Raw genomic sequence first — 16,438 nt, forward strand, 5'->3', positions numbered from 1 at the left:
AGTGAGGTGCTCCATGAAAGGCTGTTACACAGGAAAAGGGCTCATGGGGTTGGGTGGATTACAGATTGGTTAACAGACAGAAACAGCGTAAAATAAATGGGTAGAGTGAGGGGGTTGGTGCATGTAGCTTACTCCTGATCCTCTGTTTTTTGTTCATATGCACAATTAATTATATGAAATCCATCAAGAGTTGCAAGCTGCTATCACATACCCAAGATCAAACAAATAGCCAAGAAATATACTAACAGGTGAACCATTGCTCTGTTGTTTGATGAAGGAAGCATATTGACAGGAACCAGCAGGACTCACTTCTTTGGGTTAATCACAATGCAATAGAATCCTACCATCCACCTGAATGATTGGAACAGAACCTTCAATAGCACTGCAGTCCTTCAGCACTTCATTGGAGGCTCAACTTAAATTTTGAACTCAGCTGGAGACACTGTTCTGATCAAGCAGTGGAATTGTTAATTGAGCTAAGCTGGTTTTGAAAGCAGGACAGCAGGCAAGGTAAATAAAGAAGTGGTGAGACAAATCTTGGGTTTAGCAGGCCTGTCGGTAGTTGAAGGCTGCTGGGGATAAAGAGTTGCAACATTCCAATGCTCTGGGTATCAATGTTAGAGATGACAATGGCACAAATTTCCACTCCCAAGTCAGGTACGCAGTTATGGTAAGGTTCCCGACTCCACAAACCTGAATTTGAGAGGAAATGCCCCTAATGGTCGTATTTTTGTTCCAGTGCGGGGAGGTGAGTGCTGAATCCAGTTTGGCCCATTGGAAATAAGTCAGAGTCAGCCACAGAGGCTGCCGACTGCTGAGTGTCAAGGTGAGTTGTTTTAAAGGACCACCTCGGTACTCTGGGATTTTGCACCAGTTGTCATAATAGTAATAAGGCAAAAAACAGCCATGTTGCCCTTAACACTCACACCCCCTCAACACCACCTCCCCCCCACACACTTCCTAAGCCTCATCCTACCCCTCATACTTCCACCCACCCACACCCCCATGAACTCACATACTGTCCATGCCAACCTATGCTCTTTGAGTCACCCCCATGATATTTCATAGCCTCTATATCAACTTAGTGCCAACTCATGCCAATCCATGCCCACACCAACCACTCTTTGCCCTACATCCTCCAGGAAACTCACCAATTATCCACCATGGACAGACCTCAGGAGCCATGTGGAGATGAAATAAAATATAGTTCTAATTATCTATAACTGACTTTACTATGTTAAAAGTATTTTCATTTACAGAAGCCCATTCAATACATTTAAAACCCTTCAAGTATGTTTTCCTTTATAAAATAAATATTTGTAGCCATAGCCCCACATCAAAGTCGACTAATCTCTTTGTGGCCACTTACAGCTGTCAATCAAACTTTAAACTTCCAAGCCCTCCACTGTGATCATGATAGGTTGTGGAAGCGGTCAAGAAAAAGCAAGACTCAGGCTTATATCAACAAATATCTATTGAAATTGCAGGCACCAGCTTTTATCTAACTGTAGGCTCTTTTTATAATTTGAAGAGCAGGAAATTTAAATGACTTGACAGCTTGACAGTTTTACAGAACTTATCCAATTTGTCTACTCTTAACAATCACAAAAGGATATCTCAACTCTCCCAAAAGGATTTCTGACCTCTCCCAAAGGGGTACCGACTTCTCCAAATAATTCTGATTGGATTTACTAATATAAGTCTAAACCTATGAGTCATATTTGAGAAACCTCAATGAGAAACCTGCCTTATCTTTGAAGGCAGCTGCACTGTTAAATGTGCCTCTGCCTCCCTCTACCGTGGATGTGTGAAATGTGTCCCACCCCTCTTCCTACCCCCCCACCACCATGAAGATGGTGTGTTAGGAGAGGTATGCGGGACTTCCAAATTTGGGCTCCAGTGCCATTTTAGCAAAGACGTGAAGCTCTTCCAGCTCTGCAGAAATTTGGACCAATGTGTTTGACTTCAGCAAAATGAGGAGCCAGGCAAAGTTCAAAGCAAAATTCATTGCCACAGTACCAATAAAATAGAGAGAGAGTGAGAGGGCGCAACAGAGAGAGTGTTGTATAGGGATGGAAAGAGAGGGCAAACTTCTGTTATATTCTAAAACATTATAAACACTCTGAATACATCCAGACAAAACATCAACAATTATTCAATTTTCCACCAAACCATAGGAAGGGATTTTCCAACACTGCCAGCCGCTAGGATCATTCAGTCCCGCTGAATGTCAACGGACCTTTGGCTGATCACAGCATACCCTGTGGCGAGTCAGGAAAACCCAGCCATATTCTCAAACAGTTTCCCTTCTTGATAAGTCAATGGTAAGACAGGGAATCAGCAGAATCACACACAGAATAAATTATCAACATAATTCTCCCAAACAAATCAATACTACAGCTAAACTGTAATGGCAGCTTCAGTTTGTTATATTGATGCGTCATGCAATAGTAACTGCAGCATAAAATTAACCCTCCCCTGATGGCTTTGGATGTACATCAAGTAACACAATGCAAACCATTTAACTGAGAATGATAGGAAATTTTGGAATCAGCAACATTGCAGATTTTGTTTTTACAAATTTAACTCATGGGTTGAGAGAAACAATGCTGAGGCCCGATAATTTCACCAGTGGAGAGGGAGTGCCGTTGCAGCGTTTGAAGTTTGCATTGGCAGTTTCGTGAAAGTTAACATTTCCAACCAGGAATGTTCGCAAATGTGTTGCAAAATGGTTAGTAACGTTTCAGTAGAGAGGAGAAGAGGCAGATTTAATATTTTTAACATATTATAGATTAAGGGCTCAAAAAAAATCATGAAGATTCTGTTCACCATCTGCTTTATCGCTCTGGTGGGATACAAATTTACAGGTGACACAAAATTGGGTGGGAGGGTGAGCTGTGAGGAGGATGCAAAGACGCTTCAATGTGATTGGACAAATTGAGTGAGTGGGCAGATGGTTGGCAGATGCAGTATAATGTGACTCAATGTGAAGTTATTCACGTTGGTAGCAAAAACATGAAGGCAGATAATTATCTAAATGGTTTTAGATTGAGAGAGGAGGATCTGCAAAGAGATCTGGTGCCCTCGTACACCAGTCGCTGAAAGTAAGCTTGCAGGTGGTGAGTGGGGGCGATTCTCCAAAGAAGTGCTGAATTGGTGGGAAAACTATTCTAAATCCCAACTGTTTTATCAGTTCAGCTTCTCACCTGAATCTCCGCACTCTGTGTGCTGCAGAGGTCCCAGTCGTGAATCTCATTAAAAACTCAGGGGGCGGGGCCTATTTGCACCGGAGTTGACAGTTCTGGAACTCTGTGCATGCGCAGTGGCCCCGATCTGCCAGTCTCCCCGTTTGCTGGCCAGCTCGATCGCTGGCCAACCCGGGAGCCCCGCAGTGCTGCCCCTCCAGCCCCCCCATGGCCAGATCGCGGCCCCCACAACAATTCCTAGGCCAGCCCTGACCCCCCCCCCCCCAACCCGGTCCCGAAGCACCCTGATGCACAGCCCACTGCCCCCCCACTCCCCAGCAGTGGCGATTCCCCCACCCCTCTCACTCCTGCTGATGCCCCCTCCGCTGACCATTAATTAGTGACAATCAAGGAACAAGGTTGGGGGCGTGACAGAAGTGCAAGTGACCTGAGATCAGTAAGTGGAAAGCTGCAGCCCCTGAGCTGGACTGTGTGAGTTCCTAGCAGGTAAACTAATTTACAATGATGGATGCACCACAGTGTGCATCTCTATTGCCCTATAAGCAGCTACAAAATCTGTTGCTCATACACCACCTTGGACCCGGGAGGTTGTGTTAGGGTGAAGTAAGAGTTGTCACAAATGTTGCCTCATTTAAGACGTGTCAGAAGATCCTGGAAATTACAGATTCGTAGTCCAACTGGATTGCTCTCACCGATGGGCAGTGCCAAGGAGTCTGCTGGGCACAGGCACTTTGCCCCTTTGGCAATGCCAGGGTGCCCATGCCCGGGAGGGGTGCATGATTGCCCCCCCTTCATTCTGGCGGGGTCTCCTGCTTGTTCCCCGAACGTGGGGAGCTCATCTGAAGTCTGCCAAAATGAAGTACTCCTGGCGGGGTGGGAGATTCAATCTGGACCTGAAAGGTCCCGATAATGAACTAATAAATATATTTAAAACATATTTTAAAAAGACTTAAACTACTTACGTCTCTTTCCGACAGTTTCCAGCATGGTCTGACCGGCGACTGTTTGCCGGCTCTGGGAAATGCGCATGCGTTCCCAACACATGCGCAAATCCCTGTTCAAGGCCAGCGACGCTCTTCTCCCACCGCGACCTGACAGAAAAGTTGCACGTCGCGATGGGAGAATCGTGGCCATTGTGTGATACTATGATTGCCTTATCTGAAAAGCATGTTCTTGCTATGGAGGGAGTGCAGCAAAGGTTTACCAGACAGAACCCAGGATGGCGGGACTGACGTATGAGGAGCGATTGAATTGTATCAGATTACATTTGCTGGGGTTGAAAAAAATGAGGAGGGGATCTCATAGAAACCTATAAAATTCTAACAGTACTAGACAGGGTAGAGGCAGGAAGGATGCTCCCAACAGGATGGAAGTTCCGAACCAGGAGGTCACAGTCGAAGGATATGGAGTAAACCAATGAGGACTGAGATGAGGAGAAATTTCTTCACCCACAGAGTGGTAAGCCTTGTGGAATTCACTGCCAGTTGAGGCCAAAACATCGTATGTCTTCATGAAGGAGTTAGATATAGCTCTTAGGGCTAAAGGGATCAAAGGAAGGGGGTGGAGGAAAGCAGGATCAGGTTACTGTGTTGGATGGATAGTTGTGAACATAACGAAAGGAATAAAAGGTTTGAAGGGCCGAATGGCCTACTTCTGCTCCTATTTTTTATGTTTCTATGTTTTAAACAGACCTCATTACAGAGCGAGAGCAATCCAGTTGGACTACAAATCTGTAATTTCCAGGATCTTCTGACACGTCTTAAATGAGGCAACATTTGTGACAACTCTTACTTCACCCTAACACAACCTCCCGGGTCCAAGGTGGTGTGTGAGCAACAGATTTTGTAACTGCTTATAGGGCAATAGAGATGCACACAGTGTTGCATCCATCATTGTAAATTAGTTTACCTGCTAGGAACTCACACAGTCCAGCTCAGGGGCTGCAGCTTTCCACTTACTGATCTCAGGTCACTTGCACTTCTGTCACGCCCCCAACCTTGTTCCTTGATTGTCACTAATTAATGGTCACATAAGCCTGAAAACATTTCTGCCACTTGCAATTTTAAAGTATTTGTTTGCGATTATCCTGTTTCACATTTTGTAGGTCTAGTGACCCTGCCCGTTCTCACGCAGGTTTGTTGCTTCTTGAAACGTGCTCTGAAAATGGACTTCAATCTAAAGATGATTATTCAAAATGGAGTCATTAATTGACCTGAATACTAAGTGGTTGGGAATCAAGCTATAATTCCACTTTAAGTCCAAAGCCTGCATGAAAGCCATAAAGCCAATTAAGCCATAAAAAGGCTTCTAAGCTAAAAGCCATAACGTCTTGTCTAAATAAATAATACAATCTTTGCTAATATTAGAAAGCTATTTGGAGAGCTCAGCTGGGTCTAACTCCTGGGGTAAGAGACATAATTTGCCTTTTCTGCTCTTGAATAGGAGCCTGTGTGATGCAACAGACAAACATCCAGGGAAAAGCATTGAGTGGAACATAGAAGTGCTATATTTCTTTTCTCCCTTAAGTAGTAAAAGTGGGTTGTGACAGGGTCAGCCAAATAGGGATAGCTGTCCAATGCATTCCTGCCTCTGAGGGACCTATCCGGGGTGGGCTGGGACCAGAATAGACTGCCCAATGGATGGAAGTGGGCAGCCAATAGTGGCAATTAACTTAGTGTCCATTCTGAAATGGCAGCAGTAATTTCTAACCCTTGGTTTGGTCCTCATTGCCATGTGGCGTAACTACCAGCCCTTTGGAAGTGTCCACTTGGAGCAGACCAAGTACCTGTCATTGCCTGAGGCTCCAGGCCCTAATGGTGGGGCACCATTCCAGCAGAGCGGTTTTCCCTCCACTCTGAAGGCCACTTTATCTGCAGAAGCTTGCCTCAGCATTACCCCGCTCTTCCAGTGGGGTTGCCAGCCTGACAGTGGACCTCGGACTAGGCTTGCTGCTGCTCTGGTCCGTCCTCTGTCCTAACTGGCTGGGCTTCGAGAGGCAGCTTTTTAATTGGCTGCCTCCAAGAAGATTGTGACCATTCTCCCACTAAAGCCCCTTCCAGGTTCCAATCTGGAATCGAGGCCGGCGGTGAGTCGGGAACATAGCAATTGCAGTAAAGATGGGAGGGCGGGGGAGGAGTCCCTGTTTCCTCTGTGGGGTTTGGGGAATGTTTTTGTAAAGCCGATCCAGATGCCCTTTAAAAAGAGCTGGCTTTGCCAGCTCTATCAGGCCCCACCTGCCAGAATGAAAGAATAAACTCTGCACATTCATTTTTTCACTGAGACGCTCAAAATCTAGAGCGAAAACTGGTCACTACAGCGGGAGAGCTATACACCGGTTTTCAGTCTGAGTCTGACTGGTAAGATTCTGCTCATTGTTATAAATGAAAATGATCAGGAAACCAAAACAGGGAAGCTAATCTGCTCCTCTGGCAATGAGTTCCAAATATTAAAAGAATCCATTAGCAGAGGTAGGAGACTAAAGATGTACTCTGGATTACTGCAATCACAGACAATGACCATAAATTAGTGAAAGATAATGAAACACAGTAAATCGTACAGAGTGACAGTAAAAGGTAGCAACCCAATGAGTTGAATCAAAATTAGGTGCAAGAAAGATATGCATCTAAATAAAATAAAAGCAAATTACTGCGGATGCTGGAAGCTGAAACTAAAACAAAAAATGCTGGAAAATCTCAGCAGGTCTGATAGCATCTGTGGAGAGAGAATAGAGGTAATGTCTCGAGTCTGAAGGACCCTTCAACAGAGCTGATATGTATCTCTTCACCTTAATTTTCCAGAAACCTGAAACCTGCAATGATTGATGCTTAGATTCTCCAAGTTGCTTCCACTTCACAACTTTGTTGACCAAGTGTCTTGGTCGTCAAACAGGAAGCAAAGATATCTGGTATTTACACACAGCAGTGTTCAGCAATTGGAACCTGGATTCCGGCTGCCACGAACAACAATGAGCAACATTTCTCACCTTACAAAGCACAAGTTGCTGCCAAAAGAGAAACGAGTATCACTGAATCATGTTCAATTGCAGGCACAGCAATACAAAGAAATAGTCCTCAAAGGTGAAAAAGTACAGTTGTTATCAGTCTTCACTAGTAGCCTAATCATTGGGACACAAAGTGATGCAAGGCTGCAACAGTTAACTAATACAATGCATATAACCATTGGGAAACCTGAATTCCAGACTTATTGCTTCATACCTTTACAATGTGCAAAATCCTGTTCAAAATAATGTAAATGCAAGACAACAATTTCATAATCAAAACACTAATTCTGAAGCAATATTTTGCCAGTGCCAAAGAAAAAACATCCATCAATTTAAATGCAGTTATCAATCCCAGTATGTAATATACAATTATAATTTGTAGATCAACAAGTGAAGTGAATACAGAATAGATAACATGTTCTTCCTGATGTAGGTAGTAAATATATCAATCACCTAGAGAAATAGGAGACAGACTTCCATTGCAACAAATAATGATTTATCAAAGACACATCTTAAAGGCTGACTCAATCAGAGCTAATTGGTTGAGTTAGATGGATTTTTCTCATTTCTGATATGGTGTGTCCTTAAGTGAGCCTCAAAGTTAATAGATTTTAATATGATTAAGGTTAAAATGCCCTGAGGAACCTCTGCAACTATGTTCTGGGTTGAAAGTAATGGTCTCCACCACGCAAAACTATCTTCCTTTCTGCTAATTATGACTGGACTGACTTTGATTTTTGGTAAGGTTTTTGATGCCGCAATCGTCAAATGCTTCCTTGATGCCAAGTGCAATTACTCTCACCTCACCTCATCATTAACTTGTAACTTCAGGAACCTGCTTATGAGGGCCCACTTCCACTGCTCAGTAATAGGCAGCCAACTTCCCCTGTCAGGCCTGTGCATGAAGAGTGATCATTTGGGTAGGAGTCCAAAGAGCAATTACTCCTTTGAATGAGCTGCACTTTCAACACAGGACTGGAAAATTGAATGACAATAGAGGCGGACAACATTCTTGAAGAGCACTGTTTCTACAAGACGTAAGTTCAACGTTCTTCCTGTTGAACACCAGAGAATTCATGAAAATTTTATAATCATTAGCTTTCAGATGCAGGCAATTTCTCTCATTGTTTGACTTATCAACAAGCTGCAGGCATTAGCAATGGCTGACGAAGAATGTAGCCAAGGTATATGTGGAGGTTAAAATAGAGGGTGCACAGCAATATTCTGTAGCCTCATGCTTTTGGAAGTGAGCTCACAAACCCAACACAATCGAGGGTTTGAATTCCAGAACCAGTCAGAAAAGGTTTTAAAACTTATCCGCCAGACTGTAGGGTTTATTTTCTCCTTCAGAATAAACTTGAGCACTGGTTCGAAGTAGAAACTTCTTTATTAAGCATCCTTTAGAATTAGCATTTTACAGAAAGCAAAAGAGATTAATTTACTGGTAAGAGAGAGAGAGAGAGCGAAAGAGAGAGAGGGATCTTGACTAAAAAGCTTGTACAGCATTCAAACAGCAACTGAACTTAAATCATTACCAACTGAACTGAACTGATAGTTATACAGAGCATTATAACTTATCTTATGTTATGAAATTACCAGGTACAAACAGTACAAACCGATGTCTGTAACTTTCAAAAAAACAATTGACAGCTGTGACTATGAAAGCTTGTTCACCTTATGAGAAAGCCTGTAAATGACAAAAATCATTCCTGCTTAACATTGCATTTTCAAATGTAGCCAAGTTTCTCAGCTAAACCCAGAATTCCAAGCTGAGTTTTAAACATATGGCCAAATTAGTTTAAGTTCACTTTAAACCATAGCACAGTTGGTTACATTAGGTAGAAATACCTTAAAATGGAGCCTTTTAATGAGGCAAACCATACAGAGGATCCCGCACAGACAATGCAAAATGTACAGTCAAGAAGAACGAAGGCAACAAGGCCGGAATTAAAAGGCTGAAAGAACAGACACTGTTCCATACCCAATGACAGCAACTTCTGCATCAAGCATGTGGTCATGCGTTATAGAGATTTGTGATAAAACTCACCAAGCCTTTAAATGCATCCAAGCATGGACTTTACTTACCACACAGCCACTTGAATCAAGCTTGCGATCGGAGATACAGCAGAAGTTTCTACTGCAACCACCATTGTCCTTTGTGCAATCCCTCACAGGACCAAAAGAGTCAAGGAGAACCTCAAGGCTGTCAAAGGAAGCAGAGATCATGGCTTCTTCTCTGCAAAACATAAATGGAAAAATTGAAGATAGTGGAGCACTGCCATGAATATCAATCACAACTGAAGTAAGAGAGGATCGATCCCCAAAACAAGTAACTGATAACATTTTTTAGCTGACATTTATTCAAACTCTCTACTTTTATGTTTTCAGTCAAACAGAAACTGATTATTCTTTCAAAACCAAAATTATCTATATCTTATTCTGATTTGAGCATATATTTCCACCCACGTCAGAATTTCAGGTGATAAATTTTAATGAGTTAAGTGAAAAACATTACGATTTTAAAGTACAGATTTGGCATCTTTTCAGGTTTTCTTACGTTGGGTTACATTCAAAACAAAGAGTTTGTGTGAATTGAAATTAAACTGTTTTTCAACGGTAATAGTAACTATAATAACTATAATCGGAATAAATTGAAGAATTTCTATGGATATCTTATATCTTATAATTGTGGAAATGTGTTAATGATTTTGGCATTAACTAGAATAATATGCAACAATGTTAGCTGGTATTGAAATCAAAAAGCTTTCATTATCCGGGCAGATTTCAAATACGGTATTTTCATCTTGAAATAATGAATCTTATTAATAGAATCACAGAATTTTTACAGTGTAGAAGGAGGCCATTTGGCCCATTGTGTCAGCCGTGGCTCTCCAAATGAGCATCATAAGTTAGTTCCATTCCCCTGCCTTTTCCCTGTATCCCTGCTCATTGTGTCTATTCAAGCAATCATCTAATGCCCTCTTGAAAAAGTTTAAGTTTATTTATTAGTGTCACAAGTAGGCTTACATTAACACTGCAGTGAAGTTACTGTGAAAATTCCCCAGTCGCCACATTCCAGCGCCTGTTTGGGCACATTGAGGAGGAACTTATCATGGCCAATGCACCTAACCAGCACGTCTTTTGGACTGTGGGAGGAAACCAGAGCACCCGGAGGAAACCCACGCTGACATGGGGAGAACATGCAGACTCCACACAGAACAGTGACCCAGGCCAGGAATCGAACCCAGGTCCCTGGCACTGTGCCACCGTGTCTCAACTGAACCTGTCTCCACCACACTTCCAGGCAATGCATTCCAGATCCAACCCAATCACGGTGAGAAAAACTTTTTTCTCACATCACACTTACTTCTCAATCTGTGCCCTCTGGTACTTAATCCTTCTGCGAGCGGGAACAATTTCTTCCTTTCTACTCCGTCCAGCCCCCTCTCAAACATCTTTCTCAAATCTTCTCTCAGCCTTCTTCTCTCCACGGTGAACTGTCCCAACCTCTCCAATCTATCCTCATAACTGAAGTTTCTTATCTCTGATCTATTCTTGTAAACCTCTTTTGCAGTCTCTCCAATGCGTTCACATCCTTCCTATCGTGTGGCGCCCAGAACTATACAGAGTATTCCAGTTGAGGTTTAACTAGTGCCTTGTATAAGTTCAGCATAACCTCCTTGCTCTTGTACTCTTTGCACCTATTAATAAAACCCCGAATAGTATATGCTTTATTAACTGCTCTGTCCACCTTCAATGATCTATGCACATATGGGATGAGCGATAGGGAAAAGCAGCAGTAAATGTTGATGACTGGATTAGAACTGAAAAATTGGAGACTGAAGACTCCTTTTCATCACCTGGGAGTCAATCCGAGGTTGTCAAAGATGGCAAGTGCATTGGAAAGGAATTTATCTCAGAGTATTAGTGAAACATTTATAAGCCCACTTCCTCTGTTCCAACCTGGATATAGCCAGTATGGAACAGGCAGCCAGGAAGTTCATCGTCAAGGTGAGGTGTCCCTCCTACCCATATGGTTAATGTTTTCTGTAGGATCCAGGACTCGTCTCCTCTCCTGGATAAATGGCACTGTATGGGAGTAGATCTGCCATATGACCCTTCCACGTAACTACAGAGAATATGTGACCACAATTTTAACCTTTTGCCAAATTCCAAATTTTATCTTGATGGACATGAACATAGAGATGAGTTTGAGAAAAGTTCTATCTTCCTTTCTCCAACATTGCTGTGCTGTTAAGTTAATTATTTAATGGAAAAAAATTCATACAAGCAAACAGCAAGAGTAGGCCATTCCACCCCTCAAGCCTGCTCTGCCATTTAATAAAATCATGGCTCATTTGCTAGTAACATCAATTCTCCATCCTGGCTACCACAATAATCCAGCACCCACTTGTTAATCAAGGATCTATCTATCTCACTCTGACTTAAAAATATTCACAGGCCGAGATTTTTTTCAACACCCCGAGATTTTTTTCAACACCCCCCCCCCCCCCCCCGCCGAGGCGTGTTTTCTGATGGTGGAGGCAGCTTGCCATTGGGCGCCGACAGGGTCCTCCAGTTCCGCTGAGGTCTAAGGTGTTGTATGACTCGCCAGCACTGGCGGTGGAAAACCCACAGTGGGTGGTCGCTTACGGCAGGAACAGAAAATCCCACTGGCTGGAAGAGCTGGAAAATCTTGCCCAAAAACTCTGCTTCCAACACCTTTTCAGGAACAGAGTTCCAAAGGCTCATGACCCTCTGAATGAAAACATTTCACCTCACCTTTGTTTTAAATGGGTGACTCCTATTTTTAAACAGTGACCTCCAGTTCTAGATTCTCTCACAAGAGGAAACATCTTCCCCACATCAACTCTGTCAAGGCCCCTCAGGATCTTATATGTTTCATATGTGTTAATCAAGTTGCAAATTTTAAATTAATAATCACAATGAAATTATTTTTTACTTTCTTTACATTCATTGCACATCCTACCACAGTGCCACTTGATTAATAAGGGGGTGCTAGGTTACTGGGGGAGACAGGGTGCAAATTTGAGGTTACGATCAAATCAGCCATGGTTTTATTAAATGGCGCAGCTGAATGGTCTACTCCTGCTCCTTGTTCATATGAAGTATTTTCCATTAAATCATTAATTTCCACTGAACAGCTCTTATCAGTTAAGTGACTTGAAAGTCTTTGACTTTCACCGATTGCTAAAGATTCCCTTTACCCTTACTCAACCGGAGCACCCCCACGTTTTTATATTGTAAATCCAAAATAAAGCCATCTAGAGCAAGACCATGGCCTTCTCCTTAGAGAGTGCCTTAGCAACTAGGATGACTTGCTCCCACTCCAGTTCAGTGGATTCTGAAATGGCCGATAAGTATGACCGCAGATTGTCACATGTGCAGCAGGCGATGTTTGAAGAGTTGAGTAGCTGGGTTTTTTTTTAGGTTTGTACACTACGTCTGACATCTTGAACTTGCCTCTCTGCGTTCCTGACAAAGGCTCTCAATGTTCCTTTCTGAATTAGTCTCCTCCATTGTGGTTGGTCACAAGCCTAGATCTCACATGTGTTGTCATGTATGATTGACCTCTTTAGGGATGCTTTGAGGACATACCTAATGCATTTCCACTGTCCTCCTGCAGTGACCTGAGTACTGCAGTTGCTTCAGGAGTCAGGCACGTAAGCTCCATTTCATGCCCGGAGGAGCTGGCTTTGTATGATTAGCAACTTGATGCTGGACAAATTGGCTTGAGAAAGGGTGTTGTATCAGACTGCCCTTCTTGCCACTGGATTTAGAGGATTTTGTTGGTACTTAACAATAGACAAATTACAAACTTAACAATATTCTTATTACTGTGACAATTCAGCATTGCTACTTCAGGTAGTAAATTACCAACGTAGAATTGCACCTCACAACTGAGCTTGTTAAAAAAAAAATATTGTAAATCTTTATTTTAAATATAAGTAAACATTAAATTACATAATGCTTTGCCACTTCATAACTTCTATTGGTAATTTTTCAATAGAATACTTGCTCTTAGCAATGGAAGTGAGCTTACAGGTTAATAACTCTTTTTCAAATGACTTTGGTGAGCTGTCTTGCAAGTTACCCAATTAGTAAATAGATGTAGGGCAGCACGGAGGCACAGTGGTTAGCACTGCTGCCTCACAGCGCCAGGAACCCGGGTTCGATTCCCAGCTTGGGTCACTTTCTCTGTGGAGTTTGAACGTTCTCCCCATGTCCGCATGTGTTTCCTCTGAGTGCTCTGGTTTCCTCCCACAGTCCACAGTGCGAGTTAGGGGGATTGGTCATGCTAACTTGCCTCTTAGTGCCAGGGGGATAGCTAGGGTAATTGCATGGGGCTATGGGGATAGGGCCTGAGTGGGATTGTGGTCATTGCAGACTCGACGGGCTGAATGGTCTCCTTCTGCACTGTAGGATTCTATGATTCTATGATAAAGAGTTGAATGGCCAGGTTAATGATATGCTGCTTTTCACATCTCAGACTGTATGAGCATCTTATGTGATGTGAAATGTGCATGGCAAGAATTCAGCTAGTAGAACTATAATCAGTCATAAGAATAATAAGACGTCTCACAACACCAGGTTAAAGTCCAACAGGTTTATTTGGTATCGTGAGCTTTTGGAGCATCGCTACAAAAGCTTGTGATACCAGATAAACCTATTGGACTTTAACCTGGTGTTGTGAGACTTCTTACTGTGCCCCCCCCCTCCCCCAGTCCAACAAAGGCATCTCCACATCAGTAATAAGTATGGCATCGTTACATTTGAATTGCAGTCGGCTGTTTGCTTTACCTTATCAATCCAAAAATTCTGCTGAGGTGATATGATATTCAGTGCATGAGATTCACCCCTTCTGAAAGAGTTGCTGCAACAGTGGACAGAATTTTACCGGCACGCCCGCCCGAGGCTTGTAAGATCGCGCCCGAGGCCAACGGAGAATGCTGTTCTGCGAGTCTCGCTCGCCCAGTAAAATCAGGGCCTTTGTGTTTTTCTGTCACAACATACGTATTTGTAGACCTTTGTAAGATGGAATACTTTTAAAAAGCACTCGTTGGTAAGTTCCACACATAGGGATCCAGGGAGGTGGAATGCATGTGGGGCACCAGGGGATTTGAAAGTGTAGATAAAAAGCTGGTGAAAAATATATGGTGGATTAGCTTGAACAGCAGCGAGAATGAAGAGATAAAGGCTGGGAAATACCACCCCGCCTACCACAGGAATCAGAGCGGGTGAGGGGCGGACATGGAAATGTCTATTAACCTCAGGCAGGACTTTACAATTTTGGGACAAGTGAGGCAGCAAAATCCGCCCAAAGACTGTTCCGAACATGCAGTAGTGTAGCTACTTGTATTATTCCTTTCGTTTCTGAGTCTCAACAACTGGTCAAATGGAATCATATATGTGCTTTTGTATACTGCTTTTCATATGATATATGAAGAGTATAACTGAATCTACTAAAATATAACTAAAACTACACACTGCATATGAAATCCATATTTGCTTGCCATGGGGTATTGGATGAAGTAATGATAGACAACAGTTCACAGAAGAGCTTGTGAAATATCAGAAGGAATATAGGCTTATTCATCTTAAAATTAGTTTTTACTGTCCAGAGGAAAAAAAAACAGGAAGCAGAGAGCATTATCAAAGCCACAGAGATCTGAAGGTGTAGCAGCAACAGATGCATTCAGCATTTTGCAGTTTTAGCATATTATAGCATGCCGTGGCAAATAGCTACAGCAAAGGAATGATTAATGGGAAGGTAGCTCAGAACAACGCTGCAAGTATTGACAGCAAATCACATTCTTCACTGGCTATTATTGCATAAACTTGGGGAAAATCAGGATGAGCACAAAACCCCTCAGGTACGAAAAATCTGACTAAATCTTATTGAAAATTACCAGACCTAGTTGAAAAATGCAAACACACAGGGAATAATTCAATGAGAAACCTCAACACTATATCACCAGGCCATACAAGAAGCAAGTGGCTGTCACTAAGGAAAAACATTGGCCCAAAACCTCTGATCAGACAGAGACCCTGGGGGCAATCTTAGCAGATAGATTCTAATTCTCGAATGATTGTGAAAACAGAACAAATTCGTGCTGTTTTTTTTGGGCGACTTAGAAATTGAATCCTTCTTGACTTTGTCAAAAAAATCAAACCAAACTTGGTTTCTGCCAGCAGGGGGAGTGCGCAGGGCCTAGCTCAGAGTCATAGAGTCGTAGAGGTTTACAGCATGGAAACAGGCCCTTCGGCCCAACTTGTCCATGCCGCCCTTTTATTAAAAAACCCCTAAGCTAATCCCAATTGTCCGCATTTGGCCCATATCCCTCTATATCCATCATACCCATGTAACTATCTAAATGCTTTTAAAAAGACAAAATTGTACCCGCCTCTACTACGACCTCTGGCAGCTTGTTCCAAACACTCACCACCCTCTGTGTGAAAAAATTGCCCCTCTGGACACTTTTGTATCTCTCCCCTCTCACCTTAAACCTATGACCTCTAGTTTTAGACTCCCCTACCTTTTGGAAAAGATATTGACTATTTAGCTGATCTGTGCCCCTCATTATTTTATAGACATCAATAAGATCACCCCTCAGCTTCCTCTGCACCAGAGAAAAGAGTCCCAGTCTATCCAGCCTCTCCTTATAACTCAATCCATCAAGTCCCGGTAGCATCCTCGTAAATCTTTTCTGCACTCTTCTGGTTTAATAATATCCTTTCTATAATAGGGTGATCAGAATTGCACACAGTATTCCAAGTGTGGCCTTACCAATGTCTTGTACAACTTCAACAAGACATTCCAACTCCTGTATTCAATGTTCTGACTGATGAAACCAAGCATGCCAAATGCCTTCTTGACCACTCTGTCCACCTGTGAATCCACTTTCAAGGAGCTATGAACATGTACCCCTCGATCTCTTTGTTCTGTAACTCTCCCCAATGCCTTACCATGAACTGAGTAAGTCCTGCCCTGGTTCAATCTACCAAAATGCATCACCTCGCATTTGTCTAAATTAAACTCCATCTGCCATTCATCAGCCCACTGGCCCAATTGATCAAGATCCCGTTGCAATTGGAGATAACTTTCTTCACTGTGCCACCAATCTTAGTGTCATCTGCAAACTTACTAATCATGCCTCCTATATTCTCATCCAAATCATTAATATAAATGACAAATAACAGTGGACCCAGC

The 16,438-nt window shown here is 42.7% G+C and overlaps 1 protein-coding gene across 1 annotated transcript in view; it reads right to left on the minus strand.

Annotated features, from left to right (window-relative positions):
* astn1 (astrotactin 1) overlaps nucleotides 1-16,438 on the minus strand; it is a 2,581,734-nt gene that overhangs the window by 1,100,687 nt on the left and 1,464,609 nt on the right. The window contains exon 14 of the mRNA XM_078219174.1: nucleotides 9,292-9,442. Within this exon, the coding sequence (XP_078075300.1) occupies nucleotides 9,292-9,442 (151 nt within the window). The remainder of the gene's footprint in view (nucleotides 1-9,291; nucleotides 9,443-16,438) is intronic.

The sequence above is a fragment of the Mustelus asterias genome, chromosome 8 (genome assembly GCF_964213995.1).
Source record: "Mustelus asterias chromosome 8, sMusAst1.hap1.1, whole genome shotgun sequence".
NCBI classification, from domain to species: Eukaryota; Metazoa; Chordata; class Chondrichthyes; order Carcharhiniformes; family Triakidae; genus Mustelus; species Mustelus asterias.